The sequence below is a fragment of the Schistocerca cancellata genome, chromosome 2 (genome assembly GCF_023864275.1).
Source record: "Schistocerca cancellata isolate TAMUIC-IGC-003103 chromosome 2, iqSchCanc2.1, whole genome shotgun sequence".
NCBI lineage: Eukaryota > Metazoa > Arthropoda > Insecta > Orthoptera > Acrididae > Schistocerca > Schistocerca cancellata.
The window spans coordinates 141,116,351-141,139,266 of NC_064627.1; the positions used below are offsets into that span (position 1 = coordinate 141,116,351).

At 39.9% G+C, this 22,916-nt stretch overlaps 1 protein-coding gene across 1 annotated transcript in view; it reads right to left on the reverse strand.

Moving 5' to 3' along the window:
- The window catches only part of LOC126161423 (platelet-activating factor acetylhydrolase-like), an 84,812-nt gene that overhangs the window by 19,845 nt on the left and 42,051 nt on the right, over positions 1-22,916 (reverse strand). Inside the window, exons 3-4 of the mRNA XM_049917222.1 lie at positions 16,455-16,569; positions 8,577-8,742 (exon numbers count right to left, since the gene is read on the reverse strand). Of these exons, the coding sequence (XP_049773179.1) occupies positions 8,577-8,742; positions 16,455-16,569 (281 nt within the window). The remainder of the gene's footprint in view (positions 1-8,576; positions 8,743-16,454; positions 16,570-22,916) is intronic.

Below are 22,916 nucleotides of genomic sequence, written 5' to 3' on the forward strand. Positions count from 1 at the left end.
ATTAAAAAAGATGCTGTGACTTACCAAATGGGAAAGCACTGGTAGACAGACACAATAAAAAAACACACAAACACAAACACAAATATCAAGCTTTTGCAACCCATGGTTGCTTCATCAGGAAAGAGGGAAGGAGAGGGAATGACAAAAGGATGTGGGTTTTAAGGGAGAGGGTAAGGAGTCATTCCAATCCCGGGAGTGAAAAGACTTACCTTAGGGGGAAAAAGGGACAGGTATACACTCGCCCGAACACACACACACATATCCATCCGCACATATACAGACACAAGCAGACGTATGTGAAGGCAAAGGGTTTGGGCAGAGATGTCAGTCAAGGCGCAAGTACAGAAGCAAAGATGTTGTTGAGTGACAAGTGATTTACGAGGGGCGGCAACTTGAAATTAGCGGAGATTGAGGCCAGGTGGGTAACGGAAAGAGAGGATATATCCAGAGTTCTGATAGGGTGGTGTCAGTGGGAGGTATCCAGATAACCCGGACGGTGTAACACTGTGCCAAGATGTGCTGGCCGTGCACCAAGGCATGTTTAGCCACGGGGTGATCCTCATTACCAACAAACACTGTCTGCCTGTGTCCGTTCATGTGAATGAACAGTTTGTTGCTGGTCATTCCCACATAGAAAGCTTCACAGTGTAGGCAGGTCAGTTGCTAAATCATGTGGGTGCTTTCACACGTGGCTCTGCCTTTGATCGTGTACACCTTCCAGGTTACAGGACTGGAGTAGGTGGTGGTGAGAGGGTGCATGGGACAGGTTTTACACCAGGGGCAGTTACAATGGTAGCAGCCAGAGGGTAGGGAAGGTGGTTTGGAGATTTCATACGGATACCTTCCCTACCGTCTGGCTCCTACCCTTGTAACCGTCCCTGGTGTAAAACCTGTCCCATGCACCTTCCCACCACCACCTACTCCAGTCCTGTAACCTGGAAGGTGTACACGATCAAAGGCAGAGCCACGTGTGAAAGCACCCACGTGATTTACCAACTGACATGCCTACAATGTGAAGCCTTCTATGTGGGAATGACCAGCAACAAACTGTCCATTTGCATAAACAGACACAAGCAGACAGTGTTTGTTGGTAATGAGGATCATCCTGTGGCTAAACATGCCTTGGTGCACGGCCAGCACATCTTGGCACAGTGTTACACCGTCCGGGTTATCTGGATACTTCCCACTGACACCAACCTATCAGAACTCCGGAGATGGGAACTTGCCCTTCAATATATCCTCTCTTCCCGTTACCCACCTGGCCTCAACCTCTGTTAATTTCAAGTTGCTGCCCCTCGTACATCACTTGTCACTCAATAACATCTTTGCCTCTGTACTTCCGCCTCGACTGACATCTCTGCCCAAATTCTTTGCCTTTACATATGTCTGCTTGTGTCTGTATATGTGCGGATGGATATGTGTGTGCGTGCGAGTGTATACCTGTCCCTTTTTCCCTCTAAGGTAAGTCTTTCCACTCCCGGGATTGGAATGACTCATTACCCTCTCCCTTAAAACCCACTTTTTTCGTCTTTCCCTCTCCTTCCCTCTTTTCTGATGAGGCAACCGTGGGTTGTGAAAGCTTGATATTTGTGTGTGTGTTTTTTATTGTGTCTATCTACCAGCACTTTCCCATTTGGTAAGTCACAGCATCTTTTTTAAAATATTTGGTGTGAGCTTTACAAGAATTTGAGACAAACAATTTGATAAAGAACTCTTGTCATCTATCAAGTCAGGAAACTAATTAAAATTGGCCTACAAAAACCATATGTTATGCAGCAACTAGATTTCACATAAGATTTTCCATATTCTCTCACTGTGTTTGAAAAAACAACTAGTCCTAGAGAAAGAATGAGTAGGATCTTTTTGTAGGAAATTTAATGTAGTCTACATTTTTTGCTGGGGCATGTTTTCATTAGAGGCTGTGTTTCTCAAGTTATTAAAAAAAAAAACATGCAAAAGTGACCTTCCAATGCACCCCCATCTCCACGCTCAACCCACACCAGTCAGGGTTTTTCATATGTTATTCATGCCACTTACAAATTATAAATGTGTCATTTGTGTAAATGTTACATCACAGTTTTGTGAATATTAACTGCATAAAATTAACAATGAAATCATTTTATTTGTCTGTCCTCATTACTATGAAACTATTGTGCTTGTCAGGGTTCAGTTTATGACCAAATTGGAAATATAATTAAATTTTACACAATATTTACAAAAATCTTTTTTCTTTCATTACCCTCATGAGAAATTTTAAATTAATACTGTTAATAAAACAGCCATCTAAGACAGTGGTGTAACAGCTGAGTCAGTGAAGACCAAATAGGCTGAATAAGGCAAATGATTCATGTAATCACAAATTTTTGTATTCTGGCCATTAGCTGGTGAATGTATTGGTGGGGATGTGTTTGAACATCACTTTTGCACCTTCCTCTTCAATAACTCAAACACTGTGGCCTGTAATGAAAATGTATCCAGGTACAAAATTAGAATATTCTATTGAAAATCTGATGCAATGCACATGTGCTGTAGATTAAATGGTTTTGCAGGTCAATCTGTTAAAGTTTTCTGACTTGACAGGCCACAAGTGTCCTATATCAAATTGCTCCTCTTGACTTAATTCTAAACCACTGGAGTATGCTGTAAACAGTTATCATTTACACCCTGTACATACATAATGTTTCCGTAAGAATGTGCAAAAATTTAACAGGGCATAGAGGATGCTCCACTCGAAAATGTGAGGTAGGGAACCTGGGATCAGAGAAGCCAAATTAAGGATATAATAGGAATAAAACTACATTACTATGTACATTTTTATTTCCATTAGTTACAGTTAACTACACATACAATCACTGACACAATGATGTACCATTTGTGCTGTACCTTACAAAACGTGCTGCAACTGATGGCCATCAACCTCAATGTAAGCATGACATTGACGAACAAGATTCTGGTGTGTTTCGAATCATGTCACAAGCAGCTACAATTCTGGCAACTAATTCCATCTGCATATCCACTAGAATCTCATACACAAGTGACTTTAGATATCCCCAAGGAAATAATCAAGGGGATTCAGGTCAGATAATCTCGCAGGCCATGGAATAGGACCTCTCCTTCCAATCCAGTGACCAATAAATACAGCACTGAGACGATTGCGGACATCCACATTGAAGAGAGGTGGTGCACCGTTATGTATCCACTTCCTTTCGTGAACAGCCAAGGTACATTCTCCGACAACTCAGGCAGAACTCTTTGCATGAACCTCAAGTTCAGGTTGTCATTAAGACGACCAGGTAGAAGATATGGTCCAATGAGACTGTTGCCTACACTGCCGGCCCAAATACTTCACAAAAAAACATACTGTGACTCTACTACAGCATGAGGGTTTTCCTCATCCCATACATGACTATCCCTCCTGTTCATAACACCATCATGATCAAATGAGGCCTCATCAATAAACAGCACGATCTGGAGAAAATCTGGTCGATCATTTGATTGTTGGAGCTACCATTGACACAATCTGACCCTTGGTGCAAAGTGAATCACAAGCACTGCATGGACTCATTGTGGGTGATACGAGTGTAATTGTTACTCATGAAATATGCACCACATGCTAGTGTGTGCAGAGCCCATTTCACGAGCAATACAAGGAGTACTTGTAGTGGGGTCCACTGCTACACGTTCCAGCACCTCCTCTTCAAAATCATGTGTGCGAGTGAGCCTCATGTTGCCAGATCCCTTGTTTCTTATTTCCAATGAACCAGTCTCCTGCATTTGTCAATCAAGTGAAATAAACACTCGTCATGATGGATGATGCCTGTTAAGAAATTGTTCCCTGTGCAGCCTTTCAGTAGTGAGAGCCTTGCAACATACTTCTCCATACACAAGGTGCATGCCAGTGAGTTCTGCAAAACTGTACCACTTCTGCTTTGTTGTATTGTACTGTATGTCCCTGAATAGCACTGAGTAATGAATGGCTTTGTCATTGGTTCGTAGCAACTTCCATCATGGGACAATGTAAATACAATACAACACAGCCACCTTATGGACAAGTAAAGTAAACAAAAACTGCATCATGACTTCCTAGTAATAAGGCTCATCCTCCTTGTTCCTTTGCAGGAAATAAACAATGTACTTGTAAATAACCAGCACCGTGCATGTAAACTTGTACACATGTTAGTTGTAAATATGCTGGTAAACAGTAATGCCAGACAAAGCAGTAGACAAGTTTACTTCCAATCTCCTTAGGTTGGCTTCTCTGACTGCAGGTTACCTACCTTAAATTGTTCAGTGGAGCATAATCAGAAACACCTTGTACAAGGACAACCACACAAAAAATTAGTCACCACCAAGAAACCTTGCACTAATCTAAATCTGTGTACATTCTTTGCAAACCACAGAGAAATGCACAGTGCATGGCACTTCCCATTATATCATGTATTAGGATTTTTTCCTGTTCCATTTGTGTATGGAATGCAGAAAGAATAACTGCTAAAATACCTATGTGCAAGCAGTAACTATTCGAATCTCGTCTTTGTGGTCCTTATGGGAACAATATGTAGGGCATAGTTTTGTAGATCATGATTCCTCATTTAATACCGCTTCTTCAAACTTTATAAGTAGGGTTTGTCAAGGTAGTTTACATTTATCTTCAAGCATCTGCCAGTTCTGGTTTTATAACATCTCCATGATGCTCCAATGGCTCAGGGAAACCTGCAACTATTTGTGCTGCCATACTTTGTGTATGTTCGATGTCCCTAGTAAGTCCTATTTGGTATGGATCCCATTGTAACGGAACATATTAAAGGCTTTACTGTACCGAAGTATGCGATACCCTCCAAATTCAACCAGTTTAACGAGTATTTATGATTATAGAAAAGTTATTGTGTATGTTAACAATGATTGCATAACATGTCGGTATAAACAGTCAACCCATTAAATTATACTGAATAACTGACCCACACAAAAGTTTATATCACTTGATCACTGATACAGCAAATGTCATCATGTAAAAAAACACTAAGTTCATCTTAAATAATTAATATGAAGTACGAAAAATAGTGGACAACTTAGGTGTTTTGGATCTCCTTAAATAAAAATCACCCAGTGAAACCTATTTGTTCACTAGGAGCGTTTTCACTCAGTATTCACGTAAGCAATCCTATTTTAGACGAAAACCAATGTAATTCTTAATAATTCATGTTATTTACTTATTTATGCAAATTAGAGAAGTCAATTGACAAACTTCTAAAAAACGGCCTTTTTGTAACAAATAACTATTCTGTCAAGTCAACAAATCTGTCTGTCATTTTAATAACATGTTAAATTATGTCACTCGATGCAAATTAATAACTTTTCTGCACAAATTATGATAACAGATGTACATGTGACTTGTAAACTATATCTCTTTTTAGTAGTTCTTTGACAATGTTATAAATACAAGCAGCAAGAACGGTCGGGAGGCAGTCGGAATGTCACTTTGCTAAAGTGTGTTTGTGGGTTATTGTTTGAGGTGGATAAACAATGCAAAGAACATGTAACAGAAGTATTACTTTGTGTTGTGTCATGGTCTTTGGTGGACAGTGGAATTAAGATGGCCACCAGAGTAATAAATATTTGAAGTTTACATATTTGTTGGTTTCACTCGTTCTTTATTATCAAAAGCATATAAAAAACACGGGACCTCATGTTTTTAACCCTAGACAACCAGATTTAGAGCCAGCATCAACATCGAGACAGCAGCAATCCAGCAAGCAGCAGTGATTACTACAATGCATTTTAATGGCGCCAACCTAACATCAAGTGCTAACAAGCTCCGTAAATGGGAGTGAAATAGTGCGATTATAGCAATTAGCAATATCTACAACCAGGCGACCATTACACCATACACTTGAGCAATATCCTAGGAGGGTCACACAGATTTTATTAGCAGTTCTCTTTATAGACTGGCTGCATTTCCATTGTTTTACCTACAATTCAGCCTATGTGGTCATTCCATTTCATATCTCTACAATTGTTACACCAGTGCATTTGCACTAGTTGACTGATTCCAGTGTGAATATTGATATTGTAGTCATAGGATATTTCTTTTTTTTTTAAAGTGCATAATTTTATACTTGTGAAAATTTAAAACAAGCTGCCAACCTCTACACCACTTTGAAATCTTGTCGAGACCTGACCAGATATTTGTGCAGCTTTTATTTGTTATTGATAACTGCATCATTAGCAAAATATTGTCTACAAGATCATTAACGCAGAACTTGAGTGGTAAGGTCCCAACTCCCCACTTCCCTGGGACACACCAGAAGTATTTTCTACTTCTATTAATGGCCCTCCATCCAAGATAATATGCTGTGTCTCTCTACCAAGAAATCCTCCAACAGATCCTATGTTTGAAATACTCCATATGATTTTACTTACATTAATAAATGTTGGGATGATACTGATTTAAATGATTTTCAGAAGCCAAGAAATACTGCATCCACATGACTACCTTGATCCGTGACTTTCAGGGTGTCATGTAGAGAAGTACAAGTTTGGTTTTGCATAGCTGATGTTTTTAGATTTCATGCTGCTTAGAAAGAAAGAGGTTATCCCATTCATGATTCCTTTATGTCTGAGCTAAGAGTTTGTTGTAAGATTCTACATCAGATGGATATCAAAGATATTGTATGATAGTTTTGTGGATCACTTCTGCCACACTTCATACAAAAAAGTGTGACCCATGCCTTCTTACAATACTGATCATGGTGTTTTACTCATGGGTTCTATGGTTTATTATTATTAACACAGGAATAACTCAGTCACAAATGTGTATAGAATCTGATTGGGATTACTGTTGACCCTGGGCTTTGTTTCAAACAATTTCAGCCACTGATGGATGGCAAAGGAACTGAAATTAAGGGTAGCAAAGCCAAAGTAAAAATGCTGAACTCTGTTTTCAAATGTTTCTTTACAGAGGAAAATAAGGGAGCACTGCACTATTTTAATACTCACATGACTGCAAAGATGACTGCAAGACATATTAACATCAGTGATGTATCCAATGCTTGCCTGTCTATTTTTTTTAAAATCTGACTCATAGTTCCTCTATGTGCTTGTGACTACAGTTAAAGGTTCTCAAAGAACCGCTTCTTTGAGTTATTAGCATAATGCCTATATATCTACTTTACAGTGCAGTGTATGTCTTTCTACTTGTTTTAATTGCCTCATGGTCTCTGATATCAGTTCAATGTGAACGTCCTCAAAAAGGTCAGGTATATTTGTTGCAGTCGGATCTAATATATTTCCATCACAGGTGGGCTTCCAAACTACCTGTTCTAAAGAGTTTTCTGAGAAAGCACTTGGTATTGTTTCACAGCTAGTCTTGCCACTGCCACCACCTACAAAACTAATTATTACAACTACTTGTTGGATGAGTAGTTTCTTCCAATGATGACAGTATAATTGGGGCACATACATACTAACTGAGATGAAACAGCATCCAACATGAGTTTGCAAGATTTGTTTGGGCAAGATGAAGCAATCTGTTGGCAAAGCAAGCTGAAAGAAAGAAAGCTGATATTGCCCTGATTGTAACATACTTCTATGAACACCAGGATGTTTCAGGATTTTCCATATGAAAGCCAATTACCTGTGAAATTGTACAAGAACTCATCTTACCCCCCTTTTTTAAGGGTAACGATTTTTTCAGTCATTATAATAATAAAATTTATAATCTGTTACAAAACTCAAATGAAGATTAAAAACAAATCTTGATGCTCAGTTTTTTTTTAAAAAGGTATCTCAAATGGAGGTGAGCCAATAACATTTTAAATAATGATATAAATACCTAGTTTTTTGGACCCAGAATTTCTGGACCTCATAGTGTTAATGAAAAATGTGAGAGTCTTGCAAACTCATTTTCAGAAAGCTGGAGATTATAGCACTACCTTGCATGCTTATGCTGAAGACTGTAAAATTCTTTTAAAAAAGCACCTAGTGCCAAGTGAATGTAGACTAAAGGAAAACAGCAAAATTCGCCAACTTTACACTACAAAAAATTCGGACCTTCATGTGTTACATGCTAATACACAATTTCGTCAAAAGGAAGCTTTCCACATGGACCTTCACCTCTTCAACAAGCTCCTCACAAGTATAAAGCCTATTGAAGACAAAATATAATTTTATAAGGGTATGAAATCTTATCTACTGAGTCACTGTTTACATTCTAATAAAGAATGCCCAGATCAATAAATGTACTGGGTATGATGAAATGGAACACAAGAACTACTGAGTGAAACAAATGTTATATAAAACTGTTGCAATGTATTGTATAACATATCCTGTGTGAATACTGACATCATTTTGTTTGATGTCTGTAGCACACTGTGTAAAATTAGAGCACATGAACCAAATAAATAAATAAACTGCACACTTCTGAATCAATGCTGATGCAACATCTACTTGTGAAAAATGTATAATTGGAAATTTCTCATGATTTTCATTACATCCTATACAATAAAATGCCTTTAGAAAACCAATTAACTTTTATTTTATGATAAATGATGTATTGGCAAAAGATTAGTTTCACTAACCTGTGTTCAATGACAGCAACCAGGTACCCATGAGAAGCTAGTTCATTGCACACACAGGAATAGAGAAAACGTGATGCTCCAAGCCCATGTGAAAGTATAATGACTGGTAGCTTTTTAAGTTTAGTATTAACATCTGCTCCCCAAGCAGCAGTAACTTTTGCATCGCCTGTAAAATGTTTTCAGCAGCAAGAGTTCCTGTTAGCAAATAGAGGTAATCAAAGAGAATGTGAAATTACAAATAAGAGAGTTGTAATTATATTTTCTATGCAGATACTAAAAATTTAATACGCCTCATACTATTTTTTCATTCTGTTTTTCAGAATTTAAGTCATCATCCATACTAAATGTTGTCTGAACTTTGTGTATGGTCAGCACATTATGAAAAAAAGCCTATAATACAAAAGAGTACAAGAATAATCATCCACTTTGGCTATTTTCATGTTTTGTTGCTAGTACTGTAGTGTACTTGCATAACTTTAAAATAATTGATAAAGCAATCAGAACTAACATGATCTGAGGAAACGATAAACCAAAATATGTGAGTAGTGTAAATTTTGAAACTGGATTCCTACATACAGCAAGCACAGTGCATTCTATAACTATGTCATCTTGCTTGGTACAGATACCACATTTTTTCCTGAGCACAGCACTCTAGTGTCTTTTGTGCATGAATTCCCTCCACACTGCCAAAATCGTCAGCTAGTGTATGAAAATGTTTGCAGTTTATCAATGAGCTTGATATGACCATTGAGTGAACATTGCATACTGTGCGAGAGTGTGGGTGTGCAACACATCTCAATTTGAAACTTCCTGGCAGACTAAAACTGTGTGCCGGACCGAGACTTGAACTCGGTCCAGCACACAGTTTTAGTCTGCCAGGAAATTTCATATCAGTGCACACTCCACTGTAGAGTGAAAATTTCATTCTAAATCTCAATTTACTTGCAAGGTAGAACTGTGAACCAGTGTACACAAATGTACATTAAATCAGCAACAACTACTCCATCAGCAGGAGTTACCATTCCTGCCAACAGCACTGTGTAATATGTATGTCCATTAACCATCAGTCATATATTTTGATGTCATGATAGTAAATTAATCTTAATGTCAGATTCACATATCACTGATGAAAACTTTCATAGAAAATTGCTATTATTCTTGAGCCATATTTTAATACAAAGAAGTTCATTTTTTCTTCAAAAGATACATGAAGTCAGCTCAATTGCATGCAAAATTTAATTCTTTTTCAGTAGTAGGCACTACTGTTTATTTACCAGAAGTGCAAAGATAGTTTTATGACTGATACTTCTATGACTGTTGGTAAGCATAATTTGTTCTAGTATACATAAATTCCCTTAACTAACAGTAAATGTTGGAACTTATTTCTGTTTAGTGAAGAAATTATGTAAGTTTATCATACACATTTTTTAGAAAATATTTTTTTCTGATTTTAAAAATGAAGACTAAGTAACAAATACTGAGCAAAGTAAATATATAATAGAGGGAAACATTCCACGTGGGAAAAATACATTCAAAAAGAAAGATGATGAGACTCACCAAACAAAAGCGCTGGCAGGTCGACAGACACACAAACAAACACAAACATACACACAAAATCCAGCCCTCGCAACCAACGGTCGCCCCGTCAGGAAAGAGGGAAGGAGAAGGAAAGACAAAAGGATATGGGCTTCAAGGGAGAGGGCAAGGAGTCATTCCAATCCCGGGAGCGGAAAGACTCACCTTAGGGGGAAAAAAGGACAGGTATACACTCGCACACACACACATATCCATCCATACATACAAGACACAAGCAGACATATTTAAAGACAAAGAGTTTGGGCAGAGATGTCAGTCGAGGCAGAAGTGCAGAGGCAAAGATGTTGTTGAATGACAGGTGAGGTATGAGTGGCGGCAACTTGAAATTAGCGGAGATTGAGGCCTGGTGGATAACGGGAAGAGAGGATATATTGAAGAGCAAGTTCCCATCTCCGGAGTTCGGATAGGTTGGTGTTATTAGGAAGTATCCAGATAACCCGGACGGTGTAACACTGCGCCAAGATGTGCTGGTCGTGCACCAAGGCATGTTTAGCCACAGGGTGATCCTCATTACCAACAAACACTGTCTGCCTGTGTCCATTCATGCGAATGGACAGTTTGTTGCTGGTCATTCCCACATAGAATGCATCACAGTGTAGGCAGGTCAGTTGGTAGATCACGTGGGTGCTTTCACACGTGGCTCTGCCTTTGATTGTGTACACCTTCCGGGTTACAGGACTGGAGTAGGTGGTGGTGGGAGGGTGCATGGGACAGGTTTTACACCGGGGGCGGTTACGAGGGTAGGAGCCAGAGGATAGGTTTACCCATAGGTAAACTTTTGAAGTACATCATGAACAACAGTTTGAAAAATATTAATAACATTATTACTTTATGTGTGATATGTAATACTATTTTTATTTACATATTTACATACTATTTTTACATACTATACATGTTTAGCCACAGGGTGATCCTCGTTACCAACAAACACTGTCTGCCTGTGTCCATTCATGCGAATGGACAGTTTGTTGTTGGTCATTCCCACATAGAATGCATCACAGTGTAGGCAGTGTATTTTTATTTACATATTCTACATTTTTCACATGCTGCCCATTGACGTATAATTTTATGAATAACATCATTTCATGTGTCACAAAATCTCACATGTACAGTTCTTCAGACATTCAAAGACAAGAATGAGAACAAAGTGTAGGTTTTCATAGATTGAATGAGGTTTCAGGTTCTGAAATTGATTTTTCAGCTAATGGCATGCAAGACAACCTCTGGTATATATATATATATATATATATATATATATATATATATATATATATATATATATATATATATATATATATATATATATATATATATATGATACGGTTATAATAGAAGGAAACATTCCATGAAGGAAAAATATATTTAAAAACAAAGATGATGTGACTTACCAAATGAAAGTGCTGGCAGGTCGACAGACACACAAACAAACACAAACATACACACAAAATCCAAGCTTTCGCAACCAACGGTTGCCTCGTCAGGAAAGAGGGAAGGAGAAGGAAAGACAAAAGGATATGAGTTTTAAGGGAGAGGGTAAGGAGTCATTCCAATCCCGGGAGCGGAAAGACTTACCTTGGGGGAAAAAAGGACAGGTATACACTCGCACACACACACATATCCATCCACACATACACAGACACAAGCAGACATTTGTAAAGGCAAAGAGTTTGGGCAGAGATGTCAGTCGGGACGGAAGTACAGAGGCAAAGATGATGTTGAAAGACAGGTGAGGTATGAGCGGCGGCAGATTGAAATTAGAAATTAGCGGAGATTGAGGCCTGGCGGATAGCGAGAAGAGAGGATATGCTGAAGGGCAAGTTCCCATCTCCGGAGTTCTGACAGGTTGGTGTTAGTGGGAAGTATCCAGATAACCCGGACGGTGTAACACTGTGCCAAGATGTGCTGGCCGTGCACCAAGGCATGTTTAGCCACAGGGTGATCCTCATTACCAACAAACACTGTCTGCCTGTGTCCATTCATGCGAATGGACAGTTTGTTGCTGGTCATTCCCACATAGAATGCATCACAGTGTAGGCAGGTCAGTTGGTAGATCACGTGGGTGCTTTCACACGTGGCTCTGCCTTTGATTGTGTACACCTTCCGGGTTACAGGACTGGAGTAGGTGGTGGTGGGAGGGTGCATGGGACAGGTTTTACACCGGGGGCGGTTACAAGGGTAGGAGCCAGAGGGTAGGGAAGGTGGTTTGGGGATTTCATAGGGATGAACCAAGAGGTTACGAAGGTTAGGTGGACGGCGGAAAGACACTCTTGGTGGAGTGGGGAGGATTTCATGAAGGATGGATCTCATTTCAGGGCAGGATTTGAGGAAGTTGTATCCCTGCTGGAGAGCCACATTCAGAATCTGATCCAGTCCCGGAAAGTATCCTGTCACAAGTGGGGCACTTTTGTGGTTCTTCTGTGGGAGGTTCTGGGTTTGAGAAAAGAGTTTGGGCAGAGATGTCAGTCGGGACGGAAGTACAGAGGCAAAGATGATGTTGAAAGACAGGTGAGGTATGAGCGGTGGCAGATTGAAATTAGAAATTAGCGGAGATTGAGGCCTGGCGGATAGCGAGAAGAGAGGATATGCTGAAGGGCAAGTTCCCATCTCCGGAGTTCTGACAGGTTGGTGTTAGTGGGAAGTATCCAGATAACCCGGACGGTGTAACACTGTGCCAAGATGTGCTGGCCGTGCACCAAGGCATGTTTAGCCACAGGGTGATCCTCATTACCAACAAACATCTTCATGATCTGGACTCACAGTGAAGAAGAACTCCAGAATTTCCTCTCCAACCTCAATTCCTTTGGTTCCCTCAGATTCACCTGGTCCTACTCCAAATCCCATGCCACTTTCCTTGATGTTGACCTTCACCTGTCCAATGGGCAGCTTCACACGTCCGTCCACATCAAACCCACCAACAAGCAACAGTACCTCCATTACGACAGCTGCCACCCATTCCACATCAAACGGTCCCTTCCCTACAGCCTAGGCCTTCGTGGCAAACGAATCTGCTCCAGTCCGGAATCCCTGAGGCATTACACCAACAACCTGACAACAGCTTTCGCATCCCGCAACTACCCTCCCGACCTGGTACAGAAGCAAATAACCAGAGCCACTTCCTCATCCTCTCAAACCCAGAACCTCCCACAGAAGAACCACAAAAGTGCCCCACTTGTGACAGGATACTTTCCGGGACTGGATCAGATTCTGAATGTGGCTCTCCAGCAGGGATACAACTTCCTCAAATCCTGCCCTGAAATGAGATCCATACTTCATGAAATCCTCCCCACTCCACCAAGAGTGTCTTTCCGCCGTCCACCTAACCTTCGTAACCTCTTGGTTCATCCCTATGAAATCCCCAAACCACCTTCCCTACCCTCTGGCTCCTACCCTTGTAACCGCCCCCGGTGTAAAACCTGTCCCATGCACCCTCCCACCACCACCTACTCCAGTCCTGTAACCCGGAAGGTGTACACAATCAAAGGCAGAGCCACGTGTGAAAGCACCCACGTGATCTACCAACTGACCTGCCTACACTGTGATGCATTCTATGTGGGAATGACCAGCAACAAACTGTCCATTCGCATGAATGGACACAGGCAGACAGTGTTTGTTGGTAATGAGGATCACCCTGTGGCTAAACATGCCTTAGTGCACGGCCAGCACATCTTGGCACAGTGTTACACCGTCCGGGTTATCTGGATACTTCCCACTAACACCAACCTGTCAGAACTCCGGAGATGGGAACTTGCCCTTCAGCATATCCTCTCTTCTCGCTATCCGCCAGGCCTCAATCTCCGCTAATTTCTAATTTCAATCTGCCGCCGCTCATACCTCACCTGTCTTTCAACATCATCTTTGCCTCTGTACTTCCGTCCCGACTGACATCTCTGCCCAAACTCTTTGCCTTTACAAATGTCTGCTTGTGTCTGTGTATGTGTGGATGGATATGTGTGTGTGTGCGAGTGTATACCTGTCCTTTTTTCCCCCAAGGTAAGTCTTTCCGCTCCCGGGATTGGAATGACTCCTTACCCTCTCCCTTAAAACTCATATCCTTTTGTCTTTCCTTCTCCTTCCCTCTTTCCTGACGAGGCAACCGTTGGTTGCGAAAGCTTGGATTTTGTGTGTATGTTTGTGTTTGTTTGTGTGTCTGTCGACCTGCCAGCACTTTCATTTGGTAAGTCACATCATCTTTGTTTTTATATATATATATATATATATATATATATATATATATATATATATATATATATATATATATATATATATATATATATATATATATCTCTGTGTGTGTGTGTTTGTTTTCTGCATTAATTGGCTTCAAAAGACAACAGGGATAGGAGACTCAGCAACATTTTCAGTCTTGTTTATGTGCCTACTTACCCCCTCAGTTACCCGGAGAGTGGTTATCAGTCTCCTCTTCTTATTTGCTCTACGTACTGTTTCCTAACACACCTAATATGTTTCAAATTTTAAAGCTACAAACGGAGGTTCACAAGTCTGTGGCGGGAAACGGCACAAATATACGTATTTTTTTATACTTCCTCTTTCATGAAAAAAAGGGCTATATACACATAACGTTACAACTGTCCCCATAGGTAAACTTTTGAAGTACATCATGCACAACAGTTTGAAAAATATTAAAAACATTATTACTTTATGTGTGATATGTAATACTATTTTTATTTACATATTCTACATTTTTCACATGCTGCCCATTGACGTATAATTTTATGAATAACATCATTTCATGTGTCACAAAATCTCACATGTACAGTTCTTCAGACATTCAAAGACAAGAATGAGAACAAAGTGTAGGTTTTCATAGATTGAATGAGGTTTCAGGTTCTGAAATTGATTTTTCAGCTAATGGCATGCAAGACAACCTCTGGTTAGCTTTATCATATTGCATGAACCGCTTGTAATCCGTTGCACATAAAATGTTGATATACTGTATACTGCAAAAAAAAAAAAAATTGTGAAATATCTAATACTACTGTGGCAGTGAAAGACACTTAAAGAGAACCACTACACATGGTACCAGCTATGAGAAACTTTCCAGTGGCATGATACCCAGTCCAGTTACATTAATGTGATCACTGCCTTAGTTTGACATCAACATGTAATAACCAATCACAGATGGTAGATGGCAGCACTAGCAGTGGAGAGTACATAAAATGTGTCGGGGGACATGGAAAACAGTGCAATCATTGACATAATGTGGAAACAGAGAGATTTATGCGACGTCCAAAAACTAAGAGGCATAGGTGACAGAGGTGAATGAGGCTGCAGAGATGTGTGTGGCCAAATAGATGTGTAAGTGTTAAGCAACTGACTACTCACATGAACCAAGGGTATACCAACACTGTCTCCTCAACAGCCGTTCAGCAAATTTAACTGCATAAGGAGCCTCTGCAGCAGGTGTCTGGTTCATGCACCCATGCTTATTGCAGTACATCAGTGGGAAAGTCTGGAATTTGCACACTAAAACCACTACTGGATATCTGCTGCACGGTGACAGGTGGCCTTTTCAGATGAATCATGGTTTACACGTCATGGGACAGGTGGTCACTGGCATGTACAGTGTATAATGTCAATACCCTACAACAATTGTCGGTAGGGTCCACACTGGAGGAGGGAGCATTTCCGTCTAGGAATGTTTCTGCGCCGTCCCCTGGGTGATCTCATAATTCTGGAAGCCAAAATGGCCACATGTATGCATCTATCCTTTGAGACCATATCCCCCCTACATATGTTTGTCTTTCCTCAGGACTGATAGCATATATCAGCAGGACATTGTAACATGTCTCACAGATTGCAGTGTAGGTGCATGGTTCGAAGAGCATTCCAAAAGTCCCCAGATTTAAACCCAATCAAGAATCTTTGAGACCATCTCAATCAGTTCATGGGTGCTCTACCAAGATACACAGTGCAGCAGGCAACGGCACTGGGGTCGGCATGGCTCTAAATCCCTGTTAGTACCTTCGAGAACCTCACTGACTCTCTTCCTGCATGTATCACAGCAGTCCATGCTGCAAAAGGTGGTTATTCAGGCTTTTGACAGGTGCTCACATTAATGTGACTGGACAGTGTATTTCCATTGTCTTACACACTCTTTGTATTTATGTACAACTTGCATGCCAACTATGGAGGATACTGAAATTAACTGAGAGAATGAGGAGACAAGTGGAAGAAGTTGGGGGAGAATAAGTATGTGATAACTTAAAAGTTTTCCATTAAATTAATAGTGATGGTAAGAATAAATCACTGTCTGCTACTAACCTGCCAGCAAGTAATACACGAGCCGGAAGAGAAACCTCCACAGTCCCATAACATAGGCAAATCCATCAAGATACTCATTACTTGGCACCCAAGAGAACCACTTGCTGGAATGATCCTGTAAAATATGAAAAATAATGAACTGTTGGAGTAATCCATTTCAAAAATTTCCATACATTTAACAAAACCAGAATTTCACTTTTTTAAAATAGAAGTGCAACAAGCGGCTGCCCACGATGCCTCACACAGGTACTCTCATTTGTGAAGGAGCTATTTTTCTGGAATGATGGAGGTGTTCAGTCGTCAAAAGGCATATCCTTTTTCATAGCTATATAGTTAAATGAATTGTTACTTTTACTTCTTAAATTATTAAGAAGTCATATTAAATATTACTTTCTTACAATTATCTAAGATGCTGTTCCATTCAATCTGTCCTGCTTTCTTTCTTACTGGACCTTCTGTTGGAACCCCATCATATTTTTTTCCTGTACTCATTGCTTATAACACTTGATTTGCAACAAGAAGCAGTGATTTCTCTCAAGTAGTACAAGTGTAATAATATACCTTACCTTACTAAGAACTAGCTTATTATGGACCTCTATATTGTCTTATTAGCTTAATCAGAAGTAACCCACCAGATATATTACAGTCATTTACATCTGATTCTAGTTTTCCCCCTGTTGTTACTACTATGATTACTGCAGTTCATCAGGAATGTGTTATTTATGATCAGGCATGGGAAAATGAAACATACTGGGAAAAGTAATGGAATTCTAGACAGGGATAATTGATCTCAAATGTGGTATGTGTTACAGTTTATAATTGGTACTACAGGTTTTTAATACAGAAGAGGAAAAACAGGAATCTCTTAGACTGAAATGTGTGTAGAAACATATAGTTACAAAACGAGTAAAACAATCAAGAATAGCAGATTGTCTACTTGTGGAAAAATGTAAAGAGCAACAGCTAATATCTGGCATTTGTTATCAAATAAGTTATTGACATATTCAAAGGTTCTCATTCATTTTGGTTCTTCTATGTAACAATTAGTGTGCATCAAAGGCTAAGTGTCAGACAAAAAATTTAAAGGCCTGGGATTAAATCTTCAGTCGATCCCAAGATTTCACCTATCACTTCTCTCCCCACTGGCAATGAATTGTTAATGTAAAAAAAATGCCTAGTTGCACCATTATTAAGGTGAAAGTCCCTCCATAAATGGTTGAGTAAGTCATTTCAAAGGCACACCACCTCCAATACAACATGGCCTAGTAAATCACTGTGGTATTCGAATCAACCAGTTCTGAATCAGGGGTTTTTTCATAGGGAGGAGAAAAAACCCTGATAACCACTTTCTGGCATCAGCACTACAAACTGGAAAAACATGTTCTGTTAATGAAGCCATGTTATCCCTTCAAAAAGCTGTTAATAAAAAAACCAAGCAGATTAAAGTGACTCCTGTCACAGTACATAAACTTGAGAATATAATTAGAGAGATGAAGAGCAAGAATTCTGTTGGCATAGATGGTATCTCTTCAAGATTACTGAAGGAGTGTTATAAATCGCTAAGCAAAATACTGTGCCACATATTCAATGAATCCATCCAGCACAGGATTCTTCCTGAGAGACTAAAGTATGCTATTGTCAAACCTCTCTTTAAAAAAGGCGATAAAGCCAACGTTACCAACTATAGGGCTATCTCCCTTTTAACAACCTTTTCTAAAATTCTTGAGAAATTGGTTCATAAAAGACTTATTGAATGCATTATAAGGTATTAAACAGTAGCCAGTTTGGATTTCAACATGGTGTATCAACAGAACAAGCTATTTTTTCCTTCACCCATCAAATCTTAGAGTCTTTTAATAATAAATTATCTCCTGTTGGTATCTTCTGTGACCTTTCTAAGGCCTTTGATAGTGTTAATCATGAAATCCTCTTAGCAAAGGCTGAATATTATGGTATAAGTGGCTCAGTTGGCTCACGGATTAAATCCTACCTAGCTGGAAGAAAGCAGAAGGTCATGTTGAAGGACTCTGAGGGGTACTCTGTGTCATCTAGCTGGGGCTCTATTGGCTGTGGTGTTCCTCAGGGCTCTGTACTTGGCCCCCTTCTCTTTCTCATCTTTATCAATGACCTTCCCTTGCATACTAGCTTCAAAACTCACTTTATTCTTTTTGCTAATGACACCTCTATCCTCATCAACAAAACTGCCAACCTCAATTTTGAGGACTCGGCCAATATCGTCTTTAGTGAAGTATGTAATTGGTTTGTAAATAATGGGTTATCACTAAATGTTAATAAGACCCAGTTTGTGCATTTCCAAGTAAGGAAAAAAGTTGAGGATCAATTAAGTATTACATTGAATGGTAGTGAGTTGCTATAAGTTGAGTCAACCAAGTTTCTGGGTGTACACATTGACAACAGTCTAAAATGGTCTGAACATATTTTGCACCTCCACAAAATACTCAGCTCATCAACATTCGCTGTTCATATTATTTCCACTGTATGTGACTGAGACACAACAAAAACTGTGTATTTTAGTTATTTCCATGCACTATTGCTGTATGGCATAGTTTTCTGGGGTAATCAGCCACTATCCAAAAAAATATTCATTGCCCAAAAGATAGTTATTAGGATAATGAGTGGAGTCCAGCCTAGACATTCTTGTAGGAACCTTTTCAGAAAATTAGATATACCAAAAACTGCATGCCAATATATCTACTCCCTGTTATGTTTCATTGGTAAAAATGGACAATCGCACAAAACCAATGATTCATACCATACCCACAATACCAGGAGGAAGATGACCTCCATTATGAATCAAAAAACCTTACTATTGTATAAAAAGAAGTCCATTACATGAGCTACAAGGTGTTCAATGCTCTCCCACCATCCCTGAAATTACTCATCCATGAGCTTCCCAAATTTAAACAACAGCTCAAACTGTATTTATTAGATAATTTCTTCTATTCGGTAGAAGAATATTTCAGTAGAGTTAACTGTAATTGATTTTTCATTCACTAATTTGATCTGTTATTGTGCATTACGACACTCACAATCACTGTTAACATTAATTTGTCTTTCATTTAGCTATTAAGATCTACCATAATTTTAATGTAATTTTTTCTATACCTATTAATGTGTATTTTGTCTTATACCAGATATCCTCCTGCAAGAGGTACTTTTATGTATTCCTTTTGTATTATTTGTAATAATTCTGACACATCCTATATCCATGCGAATGCCTCGCAGTATTGGATTTATGGGATATAAATGAATAAATAAGGCAGAGGAAGATAGGCAATTTAAAATAGAGTGAAATTTAGCAGATAACCATGGGCTGGAAATGCACTGTTGCAGAGCTGCAGCAACAAATGGCAGTCAGTCAATGACAAGGACGTGAAACTGTGTGAATTCAGCCTAAATTCCCTAGCTAATACCTGTTGTGGCACAGAACTCACTTTCTGGTTACATTAGTTCAAGGTAATTGTTTCAGTTGAACAGCCAAAGCTAAGAAAATTCTAAATTCCCACCCAAGGCTGGCTTTATTACATACAATTTTTCTGTCACATTTACTGGGTAAAACTAGGCTATTAAATCAACTATATTAGAAGTAATGAAATTCCATAATGTAGTTAAGACAGCATCAGTTGCTGTATATACACAGGATTTAGTTTATTTTTTGTCTCACATGCATTTGTGAAGAAGTGAATTAAAACAAAAGAGCAGAATTTAGATTGCAGGAACAACTCCTTGGGTTAGTGTTATATTAGGAATAGTTTAGCCAAAAACTGGTTAAAGATGGATAGGAACAGTGCCTGTTGTGTATGGATGCAGAGGGAATTGTTTACTGCCTGTAAGTAGCTGTAAGGTGTGTTAGTCATGGTCAACATGCTTCAGGCTGTTGCACTGGGCTGCAGTGGCATTGGGGTACTTGAGATGAATGCTTTTGCACCCCTGGAGCCTATAGTTTCACCTGAATCTGTGATGTCTTAGCACCTTCCGATTCACTTGTCCTGGCCAGTTGACACTTACCTGACAGTGAATGGCAAGGTTACGGAGGTAAAAACGTCTACTGATTGCACAGCTATCCCCCTACATGTTAAAAACAGAATTGAGGTATTGCCCAATGCTGAAAGTATAGGTGGGATTGATCTTCCTGAAAGATGAGACTACTTGTCACTGGGAGCTAAAATGTTAAGCAGGTTTTTGTATTTGCACAGGCATGACAATGCCATGATATCATCACTGTCAGCACAAAATATTAGTATTCTCGCTGACGGTGGCTTGTCTACAAGAGGAACTGAATCCAGGCAGAGTGAACAAAACTTGATATGCGAGTCAATCTAAAGGAGAGCAGAGAATCCAAACATCATGTAGAGATGATCTCAGAGCAAGCACACCATCACTAGTGTGAACAACTGAGTAACTAAGCACATGGGAAACAGAGCACAGTGCGAGGCAAAGATCAGGTCCGAGGCAGTTGATGTCCATGTAAGAACTGGTGGCCCAGACCTACTGCTGCTGACAGGTAAACACATGGGTCAGTGGCTCTGCCCATGAGACACCTTGTGCATGCCCTCCATGTTAGCATTCTGGCCTTTTCTGCTGCAATACCCAAGCCAGCTCACCTTCAACCATCTCGATATTCACTGGTGGGAATACCCCTTGAAAAGGCCACAGAACTTGAAAATGGCCAGATTCGTGCTGCAACCTCTGGCGTGAAACTGGAGAGAGTGTGAGATACACTGGCAGCAGATCGACCACCAAGGGAGGCAACATTAGTGCAGCTTCTTGTGCAGGAGGGGTGGAAGATTTAAGAGACTGTGGGATAACGATTGGTCTACTGACAATGGTGAGAGTAAGGTTCCATTCACTGGGAAGTGGAGGAAGGAGGGGACCAGTTAAAATTCCATGGGCTTCGCACTGGCAGTCATGGGAACTATCCCAGGTCACGGTCTATTCCACAGTGGAGGATGACAAAGAGTGGCATAGGATGGCATGCTGTCACAATTGGGAGTCTGCCTCTGGAACAAAGCTGTGACTGACCTCATTACCTGGTTGGCTTGGAGACAGCAGTGCCAAGGGTCCAACAGGTCACAGACACATCTGATTGGAATGATGGATCAGCCTCTCTCAATTGGAATCCATCACAAAAAAATGCCAAACTTCACGGCACACTATGACATCCGGTAGCCACCCCTGAAGTTGCTCAAAAGACCAGGCATCACAAGTTTGGCATTCAACAGTTGTGGCACTGTTAGTTTGGTAAGCTCATCCCCTATGGCAAGGTTGTACCACACTGGATGGGAGAAATTGGTTTGTAATTGTCCTGATTCCAAAAATCATGGAAGAGCAAAATGATATTGGTTTTTAATTGTTCTGGGGCCAAAGACTGCATAAGAAGTAAAAAGACATCCGTTTCTAACTGTCATGAGACTGGCACAAGACATGTTCAATATGCTCTCCACTGTTTTCTGCACACAGGTTGAAATTGAGGAACAGCATGTTCCACAACAGAACGGCGTGTCTCGGGAGTCACTTTCAGAAAGCATTATGCAATGCATGTCTTTAGTTCAGCTATGTTCATAATTGGACCACTGCACACAGCATCTTTCAGATAACCCCACCACCCACATGGATTAAAGTCAGGTGACCTGAACAGTTAGACTTTAGGGAAATGGCAGCTGATAATAGTAGCATTTCCAAAATCCTTCTGCAGAAGTATTTTCACTGGCTGTGCAATGTGCAGAGGAGCGATGTCTTGCATAAAAATGATCCAACCCATACATCCACACTACCTAATGGTTCGAATGATGTTGGTGTGCAAAAGACACTTACAGTGTTTACCAGTGATGGTACAGGTAATACAACCCACAAGACCCATCTCCTCAAAAAAATATGGCCCTACAATAAATGTTGCTAATATGTTGCACCACACAGTTATCTTTGTAGAATGAAGCAGTACCGGTTCACGTGCGAGTGGATTTTCCATTGCCCATATTCTGAAAATCCACGTGTTGACATGTCCTTGAATGTGGAAACAGGCTTCATCTATCCACAGAATGTTCTGTGGCCATTCACTGACCACCTCAATGTGACCAAAAAATTCTGGAGCACACATTTATCATACCGGCAAATCAGCATGAAGCAACTCCTGAATATGGGTAATTTTGTATGGATAACAATGCAGGATATTTTGTAGAGACATGTTCAAAGTTAGGGCAATTCCCTGCACATTGCGTGTTTGCACATCACTGCTCCACCCCTCCTGTAATGCTGTGGCTTCCATCTTCTACTGATGTTGGATCGATTGTTTTCCTTTCTCTGCCACATTCCACTTCAAAAGAACCTGTCTTTTCATGTTTTGTAATCATTTTTTCCAGACACTTGGCAGACTCTGCCCAATGCTTTTTTCAATACCTTTGTATGTCCAGAACTTCCAAAGAGCTTATTGTCACTGTTCTT